This window comes from Oxyura jamaicensis, chromosome 17, assembly GCF_011077185.1.
Source record: "Oxyura jamaicensis isolate SHBP4307 breed ruddy duck chromosome 17, BPBGC_Ojam_1.0, whole genome shotgun sequence".
Taxonomy (NCBI): Eukaryota; Metazoa; Chordata; class Aves; order Anseriformes; family Anatidae; genus Oxyura; species Oxyura jamaicensis.
Genome location: NC_048909.1, coordinates 6,782,357 through 6,801,891, shown reverse-complemented (window position 1 = coordinate 6,801,891; position 19,535 = coordinate 6,782,357). Strand labels below are relative to the sequence as shown.

General features: G+C 48.5%; 1 protein-coding gene across 5 annotated transcripts in view; it reads right to left on the bottom strand.

The window, feature by feature from the left end:
- The window catches only part of PRRC2B (proline rich coiled-coil 2B), a 49,834-nt gene that overhangs the window by 28,019 nt on the left and 2,280 nt on the right, over positions 1–19,535 (bottom strand). For 4 of the 5 annotated variants that reach the window (XM_035341919.1, XM_035341922.1, XM_035341921.1 and 1 more), the window contains exons 2-10: positions 8,127–8,294; positions 7,165–7,342; positions 6,851–6,953; positions 5,743–5,815; positions 2,800–2,943; positions 1,883–2,124; positions 1,335–1,456; positions 751–890; positions 56–146 (exon numbers count right to left, since the gene is read on the bottom strand). In XM_035341919.1, coding sequence (XP_035197810.1) covers positions 56–146; positions 751–890; positions 1,335–1,456; positions 1,883–2,124; positions 2,800–2,943; positions 5,743–5,815; positions 6,851–6,953; positions 7,165–7,342; positions 8,127–8,241 — 1,208 coding nt within the window. In that variant the 5' untranslated portion in view covers positions 8,242–8,294. The remainder of the gene's footprint in view (positions 1–55; positions 147–750; positions 891–1,334; positions 1,457–1,882; positions 2,125–2,799; positions 2,944–5,742; positions 5,816–6,850; positions 6,954–7,164; positions 7,343–8,126; positions 8,295–19,535) is intronic. The other variant, XM_035341920.1, reaches the window with a different exon arrangement.

Sequence of the window (19,535 nt, the reverse complement as noted above, 5' to 3'; positions counted from 1 at the left end):
GGTACTGTTTAACTGCATTGAAACAACTGTAGGTGGGAACACAGCCACTTCTTACCACTTCTGTCGTCCATCTTTCAGAACTTCTTCCTCTTCCTCATCTTCACTAAACTTGAGTTTCTCAGAGTAATCCACTTCATCATGAATACCTGAGACAGCACAATTGGAGAAGGGACGTGTGAGAGAAAACAAACAGGCCCTGCCTTGTCCTGATAAAGCTTATGCCTTCTCTGGCACTAAGACAGACGCTACTTTGAAAACTGAATGTCCAGCAGAGATCCTGGAAGTGGTACGACTAGGATAGACCCAACCTGCTGACCAGCTGGGGTGGTCCCAAAAGCTGTGCAGCAAGCAGTCTGGAAAGGGAAACTGCAAATGAAGATGCAGCCACCAAACTAGACTGGGCGTAACTGCATGCTGAATGCTATGACTGAAGAGATGGGGCTAACTTTTCTTCCCAGCAGTCATACAACTATCCTGCTGCTGTTTGGTGTTTTCAGTTTTTAGGAGTCTTCAGATCCAGTTCCATGAGTACTGTGTGATGGAAGGATCAGAAGGATCCATTGTGTCATCATTGACACCAACAGCAATTTCACAGCTGTGCAAACCACCTCCTCCTTCCCCCTTTATCCACTCCGTGGCAGTGAAACAGAGCCATTACAATATTCTGGCTATTTCGTGTTGCACGGAGGAAAACTACTATGCTTCACCTCCTAAATCATTGACTGAAGCTAGAGGATGGAGGTACTTTACCTGCCCACCCATCATCTGCATCATTGTCTAGTTCATCCAGCCCCTTCAGGTTCTCTGCGTTGATAATGGTGGGCCGAGGTGCTCGCTCTCCCTGCCGCATCGGACGTGTTGGGCGGGACAGGCCAAGCCTGTTCTCTTTTCTGTGGGGAGATGCAAAAAAAAGTTAGAAATAGTAAATAAAGGAACATGCAATTGAGCTTTTAACAGCAAACCAGTCCTTTACTACCATATGCTTATATAAAACAACTCCAAGTACCTGTCTGCCCAACATAGCTTCTCTTCCCTACCGACCTGGTACCCAGTTTCTAGGGCTTACGGATCAGAACTGCAAATGTGCCAGTCCACGATCACATACCCCAGCTTTACACATCTACCTGCTCCTGACATATAGTACTCAAAATCTTGCCACATTTCTGAAGCTGCTGTTGTTGGAGGAAAGCACTGATCCTTTGGGTAAAAGTCAGGCCTCCTCTGCGGCCGTCTGTAACCTCACAACTGCATCCTCGGTCCAAATTCTTGCACAGCCCAAGTCCCATTCACAGCCCATACCAGGCTCTCAAGCGGGACAGTCACAGGAGCCTTACCCATCCTGGTCGTTCATCTGGTATTGTCTGAAAGGGACACGAGGCTCAAGCCGAACTTGAGGAAGAGGGAAAGACCCTCGGTCCAGTGATGCAGGGGCCTCAGGTGGCTGTTGTGGACACATCTGGAATAAAGCAAAGAACAGCCTGTTTGTTCACTGCCACAAGGCTTACCCAGATCAGGTTACAACACAAGCATGGTAGCTGCGACTACACAAAAGGAAAACAAACATTTCATGTCTTGCTGGCTGACAGACATGTTATTTTTCCAGCTCTAGAGGAAAGGCAGCAACTCTTCCTTGGGCTGAGCAAGGCTGCGTCTGTTTCATTTCTCCTCAGAGCATGTTAGTGCTACACTATTCCAGCATGAAAGGGTAAACGCACAACAGGGAAAAACTAAAAATAGATGAAGAGAAGGATCTCTGAGCAAGTCCTGGGAACCGACTCAGAGGAGAGTCTAGAAAAATGCTATCTTAGCTGACCTCCTCAACCCTCGTACCGCGTTATGAGAAGCGAGGACATTACCCAGCTGTATGAGAAGGGCAACTTACAAAAGCAGGTAGCATGTCATGGTACGTAGGTGGTTGGTAGACATTTCCCATGAACTGCGAAGCCCCTTTACGGACAGGCTGAGCTGGGCGGAGGGACGGCTCCTTCGGATCGCTGGCACTCACAGAGGAGGGGGCTCCGTCTCCAGTGGTAGAGGTCTTGCTGCCCAGCTCAGCAGGGGAGGCGGTCAGAGATGTGGCAGAGGTTATGTTCCTCCCACCGCCCTCCCTCCAACTGGTGACATCTGGAAGAGAGGTAATAATTATGTTAACATCTGTAAGTGCAGACAGTCACTTCGCCAGAAAGTCTCAAAACTAAAATACTCTGGTCAAGTCCTAATTACGCAGAAAATGTAGGAAAACATCAGGGACTAAGAAAAAACTTCCAGATGCATTTATTTTCCCAAGAGACAAGAAGCATCAGCTGTTACTAGGTAATTACTGCACCAGCGGTGTCCTCATTTGTCAATAACCTTAAGCTTCAACAAAAATTCCGCCACACATCACCACAGTGCTCATATCCTGCAGAATTAAAGGTCATGAAGAAATACTCGAAGAGAAGCTGCATTACACCACACACTCACTTAAAACTTTCCTACCCGAGGGGAAGGTCCCTGCTTCGCAGCATCCCTGTATTAAAAGACACAGAACAACATAAACCCTCTCTGCTCCTGCACACAGCAGTTTTTATGAAACAACGCAGCGGATTACAGTCCGTATTGGCTGTCTGGAAGACAGAACTCAAGCAAAGAATCAGGGGACGTTTACTAGGCAATGTGACATATGTGAGCTCGTAACTGTATAAAAAAACAACACAGGGATGGAATATCTAACACTACTGTGAAAGGGCATCCCCCTGCCCAAAGCACAACCCTAAGGGATTCTGAGCTAGGGTAAGGAAGAAAGCCACATTTCCTTACTCTGGGGGCGGAGGCTTGGTCCTGGCCCATACGACGGATCTAAGGCGCCCTTTTCTTTGCCAACCTTGTCCTGCTCGCCAGCTGCTTTCAGCGTCGGAAATTCCTCGGGAGAGAAGGATAACAGTCGGCTTGAGGCCCTTGAACCTGTCAGACAAATAGTTACAGCACTTAGAGAATGCCTTGCCAATCTTTCAATTCCCTTATCAGATCAGCCTGGAAATACGTTTCCTGCGAATCTGGGCCTCCAGTGTATTTAAACATAAATTACTACTGTACCTGCACCTCAGCTCACATCCAAAACACCCTCAGACATCGTCACCAACTTGACAACAGATGTCCTTACCAAATACTCCCACACTCTTAACTTGGGATCATCATTTAAATTCTCACATTCAACAAAGTCAGGGTGAACTTTCTCAGCTTCCAATTATTTCTGTGTAGCACAAGATTCAGACTGAGGCAGGGAGACAAATTCTGAAAGACGACTTACAAACGATATCCTGTTATCAAGTATTTGACAGTTCTTTTCAGACTACTACTGCTCAGATCTCACTCCACTAGGGAATTCTATTGTGAACATTTCTGGCAATAAATATACTTGGTGGAAGACCACAGATAAGGACCGAGTGCTATATGCTGCACCCCACTCTCCTTCCTGCTGCAGCACATTTAAGATGCAGATCGCTGGCCAGATCAGGCCAGCTTCATTTCCTGTCATTGACAGATTGTCTTGCCGACTCACCAGCTACCCCAGAATACCCTCGCTTTCCCTCTGTTACAAAGATCTGATGGTGACTGGAAAACAAAACAATTCTCCTAAAATTGTTGGCAAGGTAACACTGAATGAAAAGAAACTGTTGGCATTTTTGCACTACTTTTTTCCAGAATCATTTCTTTGTGTTACCTGGCCAATCCTCCTTCAGAATGATCATGGTAGAAGTATCAGCAGTGGTTAAAGAGGACCTGACAAAATGGTCTCATCCATCTTTGTACTTCCTTGCCCTAAAGAGTCAAGAAGGACTGCCTACATTAACTCCTTTTCACTTTCTAGAACAGTACACAAGACCTTCTTCCTGAAGATTTCCAGAGAAGACACCGCAACTACTGCATATGATATCCTCTAATATTTTGGACAAATGAGAACACACAAGAAGAACATTTCTCAAATGGGCCACAAAATAGCTGAGATGTGTTAAGAGTTCAGATTTGTACTGAACTAGAATCTTGAGAACATTAATAACATTAAGTGTCTGTCAGGAGATACGCCCCCACCCCAATCCCTGGTAAATATTACGTTTTTCCCTGTAGGTAAGGCTGCACAATACGACTGTTAATGTGTAGTCATTAACAATTTGCACTCTAACCCTAGGCAGCATTACACTGAGAAAAGTTTGGTTCTTTGGGGTTTTTCTGTTCCCCCTGCTCTCCCCTCCTTTCCCACAAACTGCCCCTTATATGGAAGAAATAGACATGGTACGGCTCATCTTTAATTCACTAGACCACATTAAATCTTTCTGGGAGGGCATATCCTGAAATAACAGCAACAACACCTAAGAGAGCCAAAAGCAAAAGACTTCCCCCTTTGTCAATATTACTAGAAGCTGCTGCATTAGCTTGGAAGGAAACGCAATTGCTCAATGCCACGGGACAAGCGATGCAGGGATGGGGTGGCCTGATAAATCCTTTCAGCCAGAATTCTGATGCTCCCGTGGTTCAATTACCTTCCAGTTAAGCTGCTCTTTAGCCACATATGTAGCTCTTTTCTTGGACTGAGAACTCTACACTGATAAGAGTGTGACCTAGAATGAGTTTTCAAAAAATCTTTAAGAACATTGTTACAGGATCATATTTCAAAGTGTCTGCAATAGGAGGCCTGTAAAGCAACAGCCTCAAAAATGTACCAATTAACAAAACAATAGACAGGCTTTGCACTGGCTACTAACCTCTGACAAGCACAAGTTTCTGCTTTAACATTTAGCCTCTGAGAAACACCCTCTCACTAAGTGACTCATTCCATTTAGGATAAGCTTGTCCCCTCCATTTCTGCAATCCGCAGCTGTCCGTATTCTTCCAAATCTCTGCAATTTCACTTGATGACCTAGGGGTTCCCGATCTGTTCGCATTAAACTGTGGCACTAAGCTGTTATTCTCACCACAGTTTTAATCCTAGCACTGGAAATCACCTCCTGTGTGGAAATGGATGCATCTGAAGACAACTCAACTCCCAGTTTATGTTAACACTGCTCCAGAATGCCCAGTCAAGCAGAAGCAATTAGCAGCACAGCTACTCGGGGAAATTTAATAGAGGGGCATCAGCCAAGGTGCAAGCAAGTGCATCCTGTAGCAGCTCCAATGCCACTTCCACCCACTGACACTGTAATACCCTTCGCCCAAGGACAATGTGTACAGACTTCCTGAACATTATCATCACAGCCTCACTTCTGACCACCTCATTAAGTCAGGCTCCCCATGCTACCAGCCACAGAAATGCCTTCCAGGCTCTGACATGCTCTTTTCTCCTAAGCCAATCCCCTCCTCCATTCTGTTTTCTGCATCTTTCCACACGCTACGATGGGCTGAGGAAGATGAGCACGAGGGGGCAAGTGCTTCCCTTCTCCTTCAAAATCCTCACCTCCCAGAACTCCCGCTGCTTCCCAAGGCAAGTGCACGAGCCACTCCGGTTCAGCGTGGTGCTGGGACATGCTGTCCGAGCTGGCTCTTGCACCGACGGACCCAAACAGATGCAGTTGCATCATTCCAGCCAACACACTACACAGATTCCAAACAAGACTCATCTGGCCTCAGTGCACTGTACCCAACACAGCTGTGTCCCATTAGGCACCAGTCTAGACAGGGAGGACAGGAAGAAATGGAGCCCGCCCCATCTCCTGCCTGAGAAGCTGGCACGCACCCAACCCAGCCCCCTTTGTTTACCATACTCACCACCTTCTTGTCCTGCTGGCTTTCCATTCAGCTGTGCCCATGACTTTGGTCCACCTGGCACTGAATTTGTACTCTGAAAACAAAACAAAACAAAAAAAAAAAAACAACGAACAAAGAAAAATGCCCACAGATCAGTGAACTGTTCCTCATTTCCTGGGTGGCATTTGCTACAGTTCAGACCTCCAGATCACCCAGATGTCACTGGCTACCACAGGTCTCCCCAGTTTCCTGTTGGGGCTGAAGTCAGCCGCTCCCCTCTGCAATACACTATGATGCTACAATGAAAAGACTTTTCTCTGTCCTGCCTTTTATCTCTACTCCTCTCAACTTCACCAACTATTTCCTCAAACCATTCTTCTTCCTTTCATCCCTCTAACAAAACTTTTCCTTTGTTCCGTTGCATTTTCCCAAACTGGCCTTCTTAATCTTCCAGATTTGTTCCATGCTATTCCTCAGGTTGAAGGCTATCCTGCTGTTGAAGGCTATCCTGCTTTCTCATGCATTAACCAGTCTTCTCCTCAAAACTTAACTCCTGTCCTGATTTTCCTGAACCTCAAGGGCTGGCATTTTTCATTTTTATTTTTAAACTAGAAGCGCGAAACCTGCAGCACAGAGGGGCCAGGTCCTTGCACTCTCTGGGGAAGCTTTCTTACTTGCCAGTAGCTTTTTCAGGTCCTGACACTGGCTACTTCTCCCACATGACCAGATCTCTTCTTATCAAGTCTCATCAGGCTGGGAGCAAGAGCTGGATCTGCTGTCACCAAGCTGACACTTGAATTAGACCCAAAGAAACATAGTTTACAAGTGCTAACCAGCCATCCTGCATTCCAGCCATTCTTTCTAGATTGAAGCTTGACTTTCCCCACACACTTGAAAGGTACAGAGGTAACATGCACAAAATTACACTGTAACCGCAGCACGGCATTCCTGGGGCACAGCGACTTGGAGTCAAGAGTCAATTGTAGAAGAACTGATTACACAGCAGCTGTTCCTTAAATTACAGTCTGCCAATCCTTACATGTGCAAGGTAACAGAGACAATTAAAGGAAACCCTCGAGCTGACTGGGAACAGGGGAAACAGGGTGACATGGAGACCGCTTGTGCCTACCTCCTGAGTGATTGACTGTGTCTGCTTCTGTAAATTGGAGACAGATTTCTGCAAACCCTGCTGCGGCAGCGACTCCTGCAGCTGTGCAGCCGTCGCACTGGAACTGGGGAAGAGACAGCAGAGGTGAGATCAAAGGGGAAGGCAAGATGACAAACTGTGGCAACGCAGCAACTGCTAAAATATCACGCTAATTTTGAGTCTGCACTGGCTTGGACAACAGAGAACGGATCTCTGCAAGGTCCAACACACAGCACAGCAGTGCAGAACTGCTGCTGCTTGCCGGACAAAACTTAGCAACAAGCAGTTCGACCTACCTCTTTTGGTCTGGCTGATCCTGCTTGTTTGCCCATCCTGTACCGTCTTTGGGTACTATAATGATGTTGGGGTCGTTTCCTCTGTTCTCAGACTTCAAGCTAGGCAAGTTTGCAGGAGGTGGCATGCGCCGGGCAGCAGCAACTTTCCCAAGACTCTGTAAGCCATGTCTAGGAATAACTAGTGAGAAAGGAACGCGAACAGGTCATAAGGTGCCTAGACCCTGCTAGCTCAGTAACCTCAATTAGCATCCCAACACAACTGTAGGACAAGCAGCACCACTGCTGCTATTCATGACAACGACAGTCAACCTAAGATCATTTCCTGCAGGACCATCACAAAGCAACTGCCTGTTGTAGCGGATAGGTAATAGGCAGCAACCTACAACATGAGGGGAGGGAGAGACAAATAATCATCCCTAACAGAAAATACTCAGTCTTTTAGCTTCCAGACACTCCTCTTTCATTTCACAACATCGAATCTCCCTTTCACAGCTTGGGGAAATAGCCATCGCCCTTCCTGGCCGCAAGGGCCCATGGCTGGCTCATGGCCACCTTGTTGTCCACCAGGACTCCCAGGTCCTTCTCCACAGGGCTGCTTTCCAACAGGCCAATCCCCAGCCTGTGCTGGTGTATGGGGTTATTTCTCCCTAGGGGTAGGACCCTGCACAAACATCACGAGGCTCCTCTCTGCTAAATGAAAAGCTAAATTGAAAGACCAACAGTCCCCCAGCTGCTTTGCCAGAATTCCTCCATGACTCTACGATAACAGCAGCACAGCAGCACAAAGAATCACCACCAGTTCCCTCCAAATCTAGATACATCATGTCCACACACCAGTACAAACAGTTCTGCAACCCAGCCCCTTCCCATTAGGCATCCTACCTACAGGGCCAACGACTTGAACTAGCTCTGCAACAGTACTTAGGTGACCCCAAAAGGAGCTCGCTGAAGGTATTCCTTACCTGTAGTTCTGATAGCTTCTATTGACTTTCCTTTATACTTATCAAACAGGCTGAGAGTTGAGTACTTGCTTTTCCCATCCTTTCCCTTGGTTATTTGCCCCAAACGATCGGACATTGCGATGAAATGTCATCTAGTAAGGAAATTTCTCTGCGCCGCTCCCGATCTGCCTTTTAATGGAAGAGAACCAGGGAAATGCCATCAGATTGTTTAGCCAGGTATAAATAAACAGTAAAACAGGCACAACTGTTCCAACTGCAGACAGATTCACTGAGCAGACACTGTAGGTTACAAGGTTTTAGCCCCCTCCCCTTTAGTTGCTTTGGGGACTCGTGATTCGTAACCTACATTAAAATAAGTGCAGGAACACACAGCAACCTATTTTTCCTGCCACCCTGGTGCCAAGAGGTGAACTTCTTTAAGTATGAGGACACAAAAGAACATGGTCAACTTAGTCCTTGCTTTAAAATAAATCTAACAGAAACAGCTACACACAAGGATTCCTCAATACAAATGAAGGAAAAGTACTGCACCTTGTCCAACACTGGAATTTATCACCCGATTTCCCACTGAAGTGCACTGATAGCTGAGCTTGTCACATTAAGGATAATGGTTTCACGCTGGCGACAGTTAATGACTTGGACCAGCAATTAATGCTTTGAAAGCATCACCTGAACATAACAGTTATTTCTCCAAATTCCTTTTCTCCATCTGCTGGCCAGAAGAAAGAGTGACGGAGTCCAAAAACGAGCACAAATGAAACAGGTTCAGACTCTTGAAACCATGCATGCAGCAGTTCAACTACAAATCCCAAAAACATTTAATAAGAAAGCTTCGAACACCGTCTTTAGCACTTTCCACAGTAGATGTGGTTTTATGTTCTTTCACGTTGATCTCGGCCGGCACAACATACTGCAATTAATGCCCTCCTCTTGGGCAGTCTCTCTGCTTTCACTGCCTGGCTCCTAGAGCGTAGGACGAAGCTGAAATACAGGGAACGCAAACACTGTTGACAAACCTTCATCTCAGAAAAGAAGCCTTGCTTACTCTCAGTGGATGTTTCTTTCGATTTTTTAAGGAATAATTCATTGTTCTCACTTTTCCACAAGTTGAGGAGCTTTATCTAACCTTTTCACGCGTAATTTAGATTTCCAGATTTCTTCTTGCAAAATCTCCACTTCAAGCCCCTAACTGCTGACAGCTTTATTATACCATCTGCTAGGTCCTATCTTATGGTTGCAACTCTCTGTGCTGGGAGTAACAAAAAGCTATATATATATAAATACATATCAGACCTTTCCACCTTTCAGCCTTTCTGAAAACTCCCCCAGCTGAAAGCGTGCTTCCAACACAGCCAGAAATCACTCAGCACTCTGAAAGTGATCGTCTCTGACCAGAGGCTACAGCTTCCACTAGCAATGCCGTATCAGACCTGATTCCTGGGTAAGAGGATTAGTCCATTACATTATACACAGAGCAAGCACAGACCACAGCCAGATTGGACACAGCCAGTTTGAGAACGTACTGCAAACCTGCAGAGAGCCAAGTCAAGGCTGCTTAAAGGCAGGGAGCAAGTTTCTGACCAACAAGCCTGGCACCCTGCGGCAAACACCCTACGGTGCAGGATTTACATCAGGCCTAGCACGAGCAAGTGGTCATGGGCTCAGCGTGCAAGGCAGCAAGGGGCAGGACAAGGGACAGAAGATGAAAAGTGTTTTCTGTCACTCAGTCCCAGCACTCGGGATGCTCAGGAACACCACCAGAAGCTCCACGCAGCTGCAGCAGAGGCCTGCGGAGGCAGTAGGGCTGGTCATCGTCCTTCAGGCACCTTTTCCTGCAGAGCAGCAAACAGATCTCTGGCTCCAGGCTGGTTCCATCTTTGCTAAGATGGTCACCGTGTGCCAAAGAAAACAATAGCTCCTCCCTCGTTTCCTCATTTCCACCATACTTTATTAGTAGGACAGACATAAAAGAGAAAGGGAGAACGCTGTGAGTAGCGCAGGCCTGGCAGGAAAGCAGACACTGGGCTGAACAATGTCCTGTTGGAACCAGCAGGGCTGTGGGGAGACCTGGACCAGCACAAGTGGCAGAGGGAGCTGCACACCAGCCCTCAGCTGCTCTGGCAGGAGCACAGCCACCCCTCCTACAGGGGCACTGAGCCTCAGGGAAGGAGCCTACCCAGACCCCAATAATCCCGTACCAACCTCACACAAACCTGAGAAACAAAGTCCATTCTGAGGTTTAGAAAGCCTCAAAGCAGACCAAATTACTAGGCATTAGAATAAAACCAACCAACCAACCATCACGCCGGGTTCAGGAATTAGCTAGTTAACAGAAAAGCCCCAAGTTCCTCAAAGTCAGCATGCAAACAGCACACGGGTAACGCTGCCAAAGAGAAACCCTGACAACCAGTTATGTAAGCGGGTCTCAGCTGCCTCCTGATTACATCTTCTATCATTAAAAGGATGCGGGAGGAATAAACAACCACTTCAGAACAGAGGAGCTGGGGACACGCTGGGAAAGAGCTCCTCGTCCAACTTTCTGGGACAGCCACAACTGCTGTCTGGCTGAGTGAAATTCAGACGTGCTTTGTGCTCCCTCAGTGCTCCGAAGCTCAGAACGCGAACCGCAGCTTTGTTTGCGCGCTACGTACCGGCGTGCGCTCCAAGGGGGAGCTGAGGTGACTTCCAGCAGGCCTGCGTGCAAGGAGGCTGCAGCGATGTGGAGCTCTGTGGAGCCTCCACAGGCTGTGCGACACTGGCCTGGGTCTTCCCATCACGCAGTGAATCCAGGCAGGCATCGCCAAAGCTTTCTCGTCTTGCAGAGAGAAGCCATTTCTGCTACAAACCAGCTTAACTCAGAATTAAACTGCCAGCCTGCACACTTATTGTTAGCAGAAACAGAACCAGAAGGCACCTGCCGATGCTGCCACGTGGAAACTGACAGCCTCTGACCTGTGCTCCTGGTCCCCTGACCGATCGCTGACCCTGAAGAAAGCATTATTCCCTGTTACAGAGGAACAAACAAACAACAAAATCAATCACCTACATTTCTGCACGCTTTCTCTCCAGGTTTAGACAGGTCTTTGGGGAAAGGTTCCCTATCAGTTTTAGCACACAGCTCAGCTCTTTCTGTTCTCAGGACTAGCAAGGTCTCCTGTAATATCCATGGACAGCAGAGGAGTGCAAAATGCTGAGCATCTCAGAGCACTCAGAACACACTGCAGTGCGACCAGTTACGTTAGAGGCCCCAGGGTACAAATAACTGCACCAAAATTACTTCCTGGGCAGAGCTGTGCTGCCAGGAGTCTTTGTGTCCTCACCGTGCTGCCCTGCATTTGATGTGTGGGTACTGACCCCATCTAACCCCCTTTTAAAGGGGATTTCTCTCCCTTGGAGCTGCAGCAGATCTACCAAGCCCTGGGAGCCCATCCTGCAGAAGGAGCCACGTGAAAAGCTCAAGCTGCTGGCAGCGGTCAACACCTGGAAACCCCTGAGCTGGAAACAGCCAAAGGGAGAGACTCTTGATAAACGGGATTGTCTACAAAGCTCTCCGTGAAGCTGTGTAGGAAGGAGGCAGGGCTGCTGGTGTTTTATTCACAAGACTTCAATGGAGCTTGAATGCCTGGAAGTTAGCCAGCCTTAATTGAGCAGGGCAAACAGATTGATCAAAGGTAGCACGCACACCAGAAGGAATCACTTCAGATACTCGCACATCGCCACGCACAATCACTTGGGCAAAACCTGGACCACTGCAGACTCTTTGCTGCAGACCTTCACTCCTTGATCTTTTAATGGCAGCAGTAACAAACACAAAACAAAGCAACAGGATGGAGATTAACACGGAAAAGGCAATTTTCTCCAGAGCAGGAAGATTCTTGACCTGAAATTTAACATGAATTGCTAAGAAACACACAGGTTGCAAAAGCTGAACTGTACTTTCAGAAAAGAGGTGTTTAGAGTCAGTGCTAAACTGAAATCTATTGTTGTTTCTAACGTTACCGGTAACATGAAGCCTTATAAAAGAACAGGGTATAGTTTTACAGATCAGTGGTGTTGACTCTTCCTTAAATACCCCCGGCTGCTTTTCGCTAGCAGCCCTCAGAGCTCCGTGTTTATCTGTCAACAGGAACTCACCACTGCTTCTCCTGGAACGCCTCCCACCACGAAGCACCTATTTGGGAAACGGTCACCAGCTGTCTCAGCAGTGAGAGGTGCCACTGGCTACCCTTGGAAGAGCTCTAGTGAAGCAGCATGACCAGCTGCCCTAGGGGCCTGGTGCCACATGCACTCACATCCCCTACAAGTTCTGGTGGGGCCAGGCAGGGATCACCAGCCTGGAGAGGAAGGGATGAGGTGAGCATGCAGTTCCCAGGAGAGAGCACTTAGTAAAGAGGGGTGCACCAGGAGAGTACCAGCACCCAAACATGAAGTCAACAGGATGAGTGCAGAAGAGCTGTGCAGCAGACAGGCTGTAAGCAAGAGCCCAGGCCAAAAGATGCCAAGCTCTCAGCCTGTTGTACAGCCCAGGAGAAGCCGCTAGGATTTGTTCATACACCTGCAAGCAGGGCCTGCCGAGACACCGAATGTGGGACCAAACCCTGCCAGAGCAGAGAAGCAAGTCAGCACCAGCAGCCTGCAGCACAAAGAGATGGACGCCCCTCAGCAAAGATGGCTTGTGGCTCACTGAGGGACCCTCCTTGCATAGCTGAGCAGGCGCCCTGGGCAGCAGCAATTCCTGTATTCAACTCCAGCTGTTCCCTGCATCTCCTGTCAATCTCCTCTCCTTGTAAAGACATGGAATGGGAGACCAGGATCACATCTCCTGTGATTTATCACAGAGGTATGCTGCCAACCGAGTGACACGGCTGGAGGCTGCGAGGCAGCAGACTGCCTGCTGGCCAGCCCCATCACCAGGCATCACGAAGCCAAGCCGCCGTGACCCAGACGTGCACAGCACCACAGAGGAGAGGCCGAGTCGTCTGGGCAGCATAGCCTTCACCCCGTGGCTAGAATTTACCCTGTGGCGTGGAGCTGTTCACACAGAGATAAGGCCTGACAGGGGAACAAAGAGAGCATGCCCTAGAAGATGACCTGATCTCATTTTCTGAGCTGTCTTCACCACACTTACCTGCTGCCTCGCTTGTAAACGTTACCAATGCACCAACGGATTGGGAATCGCAACTGCTGCTGAGCCACTGGGCAGCTTGAGAAAAGAGAGACCTCCGTGCCTCAGGTTTGGCCTGTGAACTTCAGCTGCCTCACCTCTCTGCTAAACAGCTTTCCCAGAGCTGGGAAGGCAAGGAGGCAGAGGAAGACGGCCAGAAAGGATGGACTCGTAACACTGTGAAACAGATAATGCAGCCTGGAGGCTGGGGAAGAGCTCAACTGTATTTACACAAAAACATTAACGAGCTCTGGACAGACAATGCCGCACCCTGAAGAGGGCCCCTGACCTCCAGTAATTGAGCAAACAGACAAAGATAAGAAATACTTCGTCCTGAGCATGCAGGACTACAGCACAGACAAGGGGGGGGTGAGGGGGGAAATCCATCCAGAATGCTGGCCTGCAGCCCACAGCGAGTGCTTACGAGCTCCTCTGCTCCTGAAACTCCCCCTCCTTCTCAAGCAGCAGAAAAACCAAGTTTTCTTGCCCATCTGCCCCATCATGCTGTAATAAAGGAACTGACCCCTTGGTGCCAGCTTGTCAGGAAAAAATAACTATGTTCAACCCAAGCAGCAGCACTGCAGGGCTTTCCTACCTCCCAGAATCAGGAATTGATTACTGCAGGGATGCAGCAAGTTCCCTGACACGGAGCAACCTGGAAGCACGGACTGCCAGCACCACGCTCTTCACCTGCTCAGCCAGGCCATAAAGGCGTTAGATGAGACCAGCCCTAGCACACACTGATGCTGATGACCCTATCCATACACCCCCCCAGGCTCTGAAGGGGGGCATTCTGGAGGCATTTATTCTGCAGCAGGAAACAACGAGAATAAAGGAGCACATTTCCTTGTTGTTTCACATTTCAGATGCAAAACCCAGAGGACAGAGCAGCTCCGCTGAGCCAGAGCCACCTGTGGCTTCAACAAATCCAGCCCACCTAGCACAGAGGAAAGGGAATTGACCTAATGCATCCCAGAGCCACCCAAAGGAGGGCTCAGACGAATGCAAACCTTCACCCTCACAGCTGTACTTATGCTCGGGCTCCTCCACAACTACATCCAGAGCTGAAGCACAGCAACAACAGCACCTCAAGTGATGCTGCCTCCCACTTCACCCTGCTCTGCATCCCCTGAGAGCTGAATGTCCACGGAGAGTACACAGATACCACGTCGTATTCCCTCAACACCAAAACAAAGAGCCTGGTCACAAACAAGTAATATAAATCCAAACAGAAAATTCTGGCATAATGCTCTGCTGGCTAAACCTCCTGGGATGATTCGGCTGAACTGTAAGGTAAGCTGGACATTTAGGTGTCTGAGCAACAACAACAGACCGTGAGGAGCCGGTACAGATCTCCTGAAGGGTTCCAGGGCCAACGCTCTCGTACAGGCTGGGTATCCAAGGCAGAGAACACTGGTTGCTCAAGTAACGCTGCAGGCAGTGACAGCGGTCCCAGAGCTCAGGTGTCCGCGCCTACCTCCCTGGGCTCCTGTTCTGTAACAGCCACCCAAGCCTGCACTGCCAAGACCCTCAAAGAAAACAGGTCTCGAGTTAAATCGCAAAGGAGGAAAAATGTCAAAAAAAGTCAGAACAGGAGGGAGCACATTGCAGCAGCAGCTGGCATGTCTAGAATGGCATCTCTTCCAGTGGAAGAGACTGCCCCCTGGTTCACAAAGCGGACCCCATCCTGCCCGCTGCTTCAAGGGAGCCCACAAGCGCAGAGCAGGCACCCACACAAGTTCTCAGCTCGTAGATGGCACCAGGTTACTGGACCGACAGGTCAAGTCACCACATCTGGCTCCAAACTGGCAGACACTTCCATCACTAACTACTAAACCAAACCACTCCATTTAAAGGCTATGAAATTCTCTTGCATCTTCACGTACGGAGTCCTCACGTTCTTGCTATGTGTGCTTTTAGAAGCCACTGGCTGTATGGGTATTCTTACTACAAGGTGAGACACGGCAAGTGATGTAGGTGAAACACTTATGCTGCCAGCCCCAAATCCAACCATAAGACTTTAGCCATTAACCACAGCTCACCTTGGAAGAGCCCAACACAAGTGGGGCAAGGGACAAACCGAAGCACTGCAATCCAGGCTGCTGCAAGGGAACAGATGTGTTCTGAAGAGCAGCTGCACCGATTCTTCCAGTGAAGTCACAAACTGCTTTTCACAAGCCCTTCATCTGGTCCCATGCTCAGGAACTTACTTCACCTACCTGTGAGCACAGGTTTTATGGTAAACAAGCAAGCAGGAGATCAGAGGTGTCACTGAGCCAGGAGAGGAAACCAGAGCAGAGCTGGCAGTCTTTAGGGTTATGCTGTTCCTTCAGAAACAGATAAAGCTCTTTCCACACAAATGCCATCCGTCATTGAGTAAGCAGCTCCGTTTTACTGCGCAGTCTCAGGAAGGAAGGATCATGCTGCCACAGGGAGGTGGGAGCTCACCTTGTGCCGATGAGCCTCACTCCAGCAGACCTGGCTCTGGTAACCTCTCCACGCTCCCCAGCCAGCTGCTGACTTCGTGGCCTCAGCTCCCACTCAGGTTACAGACGAAGCCCGGTGCTGTTAGCCTGCAGGCAGTAAACATCCACCCCTCGGCACACACACACACGGGAGAGGCTCCTGCATGCCCCAGCTGAGCTGATCTCTGCAGACCCGTCCCTTCCCCAGGCACTGGTGGAGCTCCCCAGGCAGGCACCCCTTCAGCCACACCGGCCGGTACCAACAGCAGACTGCAGTGTCTCACGCTGCCCTGGCAGCAGCTGAATAGATCGTTCCCTATCAGATTTCACCAATTTCCCACAGCCATCAGGACCGACACAGCGGGTTCGAACCATCAATAAGATTCCAAGCAGTTCCGATGAGCCTTCAGTTCACAGGCACTTCGGATACCAAAGCTCCCAAGGAAGCCTTACTCGAAGTTTCCCGATATTTACAACACCAGGGCAGCGCAGCATTTCTCAGCAACCTTCCTTACAGGAGCCCTAGTCACAGGAGCCATTTGCACTACAAACGAATGCTGAGGATGCTAAAAGGGATCTGATGGGAAAAGGACACAGGTACAAAGCTGTAAAAAACTGCAAGGTGAGGTGCAGTGTGGCTCGGGACTCTGAAGGGAGAGGTCTTAACTGCTTTTCCGGGGAGCTGAGCAACTCAGACCATGCACGAGACATCTGCACTATGCTGAGCTGGACAGGAAGCGAAAGCATTTCAGAGATGCTTTAATTTACAGAGATATTCTCGGTGCATAACTGACAAGGTGTGTGAGCGTCACCACTCACATTTTCCAGGCAGAAAAACGACACCAGGGAACTACGCAGCTCTGCTGAGCGGCAGGGCAAGAAACAGACCCTTCTCCTCCAGCTTTGTGGGGCTGGAGGAACCACCCTCTCCACCACCTCACCTTCCTAATGCTGCGTGGCCCAGAGCAGCGCCAAGTCCTGGTCCAGGGGAGGTCTGCAGGAGCAGGTCTGCAATGCTGGGGGCAGGGAAAGCTGCTGACACCTCCTAGGTGAGCGACCCCACGCACTGCTTGTCCTACAGCAGGATCACAGCCGTCAGTAAAGCAACGTTTTGCTCAGATGCGGAACGCTAATGCTGTAAGAATGCTCAAATCTTGTGAAACCACTCCTAAATGACGGGCCGTGAAGTTTCAGTTGCTAGGTGGGAGCTTGATGCTTTGGTTATTTAAGAAAGAGATAAAACCATACTTTGCACTATTCCAGCCGTGAAGAAACATTCTCGAGCATATCCCTACTCCCCTGCCTGCTTCACAACCCACTCTAAACTCTGAACAAGAGCACTCAAGGCTTTTGTACGGGCTCCCAGCCCACATACAGGTAGGAACAGCTGAAGAACCTACCCCACTGCAGAACACTTCCAAAAAAAATCACTATATTCCCACACAAGAAGTGCCTGTGGGAGGCAAAGTCCCAATGCAAGCTCTTCAAACCTGCCTCTACGCACTCCTTGCAGCGCCAATCACAACCAAATGTGGTGCCCAAAACGTCTCAAAGGCTACCCAGGAAGGATTCCTCTGTCAAACCTCTTCCAGCAGGGCACTAACTCTGAAAACACTGCATAGCTTACTCCTCTTAAGTGCCACTCATCTAGAATTCAAAGGCTATTGAGGATGCTCCCAGCTGCTAATTCAAGCCCCTTGTATATTTCAAGCACTGCACTGCAACAGAGGAATCCTCTTGGCCAGATGCGATGTGCCACCAGCAAGTCCTCACTTTGTCAGATTTTTTGTCTTTGTACTTAGGCCTGGCCCACCTTCCTTCCTCTTCCACTTCTCCATGTTTCTTTTTTCTCCATTACATCTTCCCCTGCACCCAAAGCACGGCTGTTTTCACCAGTCCTCCACAACTTAATGCCTGCAGTCTCTTAGGATGGTTGGACTTGATGATCTTGAAGGTCTTTTCCAACCTAGACAATTCTGTGATTCTATCCAGAGGTAACAGTGAGCTCTCTTGCCCCTTCTTACCAGCACTTGCCAGCACTTTCCTGAACATTTCGGTGCTCAGAACCACACCCTGAAAAAGCAGAACAGCCCCCTGCAGAATGACACACACACCTTTTACCACCTCAAAACCTCCGATTGTCCTCACAGGCCGCACAGCACCGCAAGTCAAGCAGCTTCAGAACAAACCAATGCCACAGGTAAACACGGAACAACCCAGAGCCACCAGACTGGCCTCTAGACTGCTTGTGTTATTGTACCAGGGATTCCAGAGTTTACTCATAGGCTCCTAATTCTCGGTTACCTCTGCACAAGAAGCATATGCTCACAGAGAACATCCTGAATACAAGCCCACGTTACTAACTAAAGAGAAACCCAAGGTACATTTCAGCAAGGCTTAACATTATAACAGAATCTGTTGCTTCAGCTCCATTTTTCCTCCTGGGGGAAAGTACATTTCAATCAAATCTGATGGTTTCCACACACATCTGCAAAACCACCTTCAGCAGGGGCTTTCCAGGAGCACACCACAACGAAGTCACTTAATTTCAGCAGTTAGAAATAGCTGTTCAGTGGAAGGAAAAAACTGCATCTCCCTGGCCTTTACCTGCTCGCAGTGCTTTCACCTCACTGCCGGATGACACCCGTCTCACTTGTGCATTTCTTCTGCTCCAAATGACAAACTAGCGATAAGGAGCTGTGAAATTATCGACCTATTAGGAGAATGAGTCAGTGCCACATGAAAAACTAAGCCCACTTACAAGGCATGATTAGCTGAAGAGCGAGGCCGGATACCGAGCCACCACAATCACGGGAAAAAAAGGAGGAATCTAGTAAAGAGAAAGACGACCACAGACATCCAGTCCTTGCAATAAACCCTCTCTCTCCTCACCCTGAAGTTACTGGTCTGCATTCAGCAAGTTTCTGCTGTCCTTTCTGCTTCTACGTCTACAAGAAAACATGCAATTACAAGTGGAAAAAGCCCTGCTATAGCCAGATCTCTTTGTACACGGTAAGTATCATCATAAAACAAAAAATGAAAATGCATGCTATTATTTTTGGTGCAGCAGCACTTGAGAAAGTTAACCCAGCTTGCCTTTAAATACCTCCAATTACTCAGGTGAGCACAATGAGGGCCTTGAGCAACTCACACTTCTGGACCTTAAACAGGTAGCTCTGTGAGGGATAATCTAACAGGCGCTGCATTGTACAGCTCAGGCACACTGCAGGCGCTACAAGACGCGCCAGAACCATGGTCCTGGGCTTTGCCAGCTGCACTTCACATGGGAAAGCCTGCAGGACACAGTACGGGCGTCAGAAGCTATGCAAAAGCATCGGCACCAGACACCCGAAGAGCGAGGATTTGGCTTTACACCGTCGCTCAGTCAGGTACCAGGGTGCGTTGCGTCAGGCACGAGGAAAACAGAGCCTCTAATGCCACCCCTACTTTTAGGAGGAGGTTGTTCACACAAATTAGCCTTTGAAGTTAGGTTTTACAGAAAGCTTTAATAAAAGGCTTCATTAAAATGTCACTATAAAAGTTAAATCATTTTAATAATGATTCTTTAGGAACATTACTCATATTTATTAAAACTAAAATACTTTTAAATCCTGCCTCTCCTTTCCAACATTTACTTACTTTCCCTTCTTCATCCAGGTTGGCTAAGTTTCATTTTTTAGCTCTCATGCCCACAGAAAAACAGAAAAACAGCCCAGAGTTTATCAAAACACATACTGTAAGACCAAAGAAAAATGTCTCTGAATTTAGATTAAAAAGTTG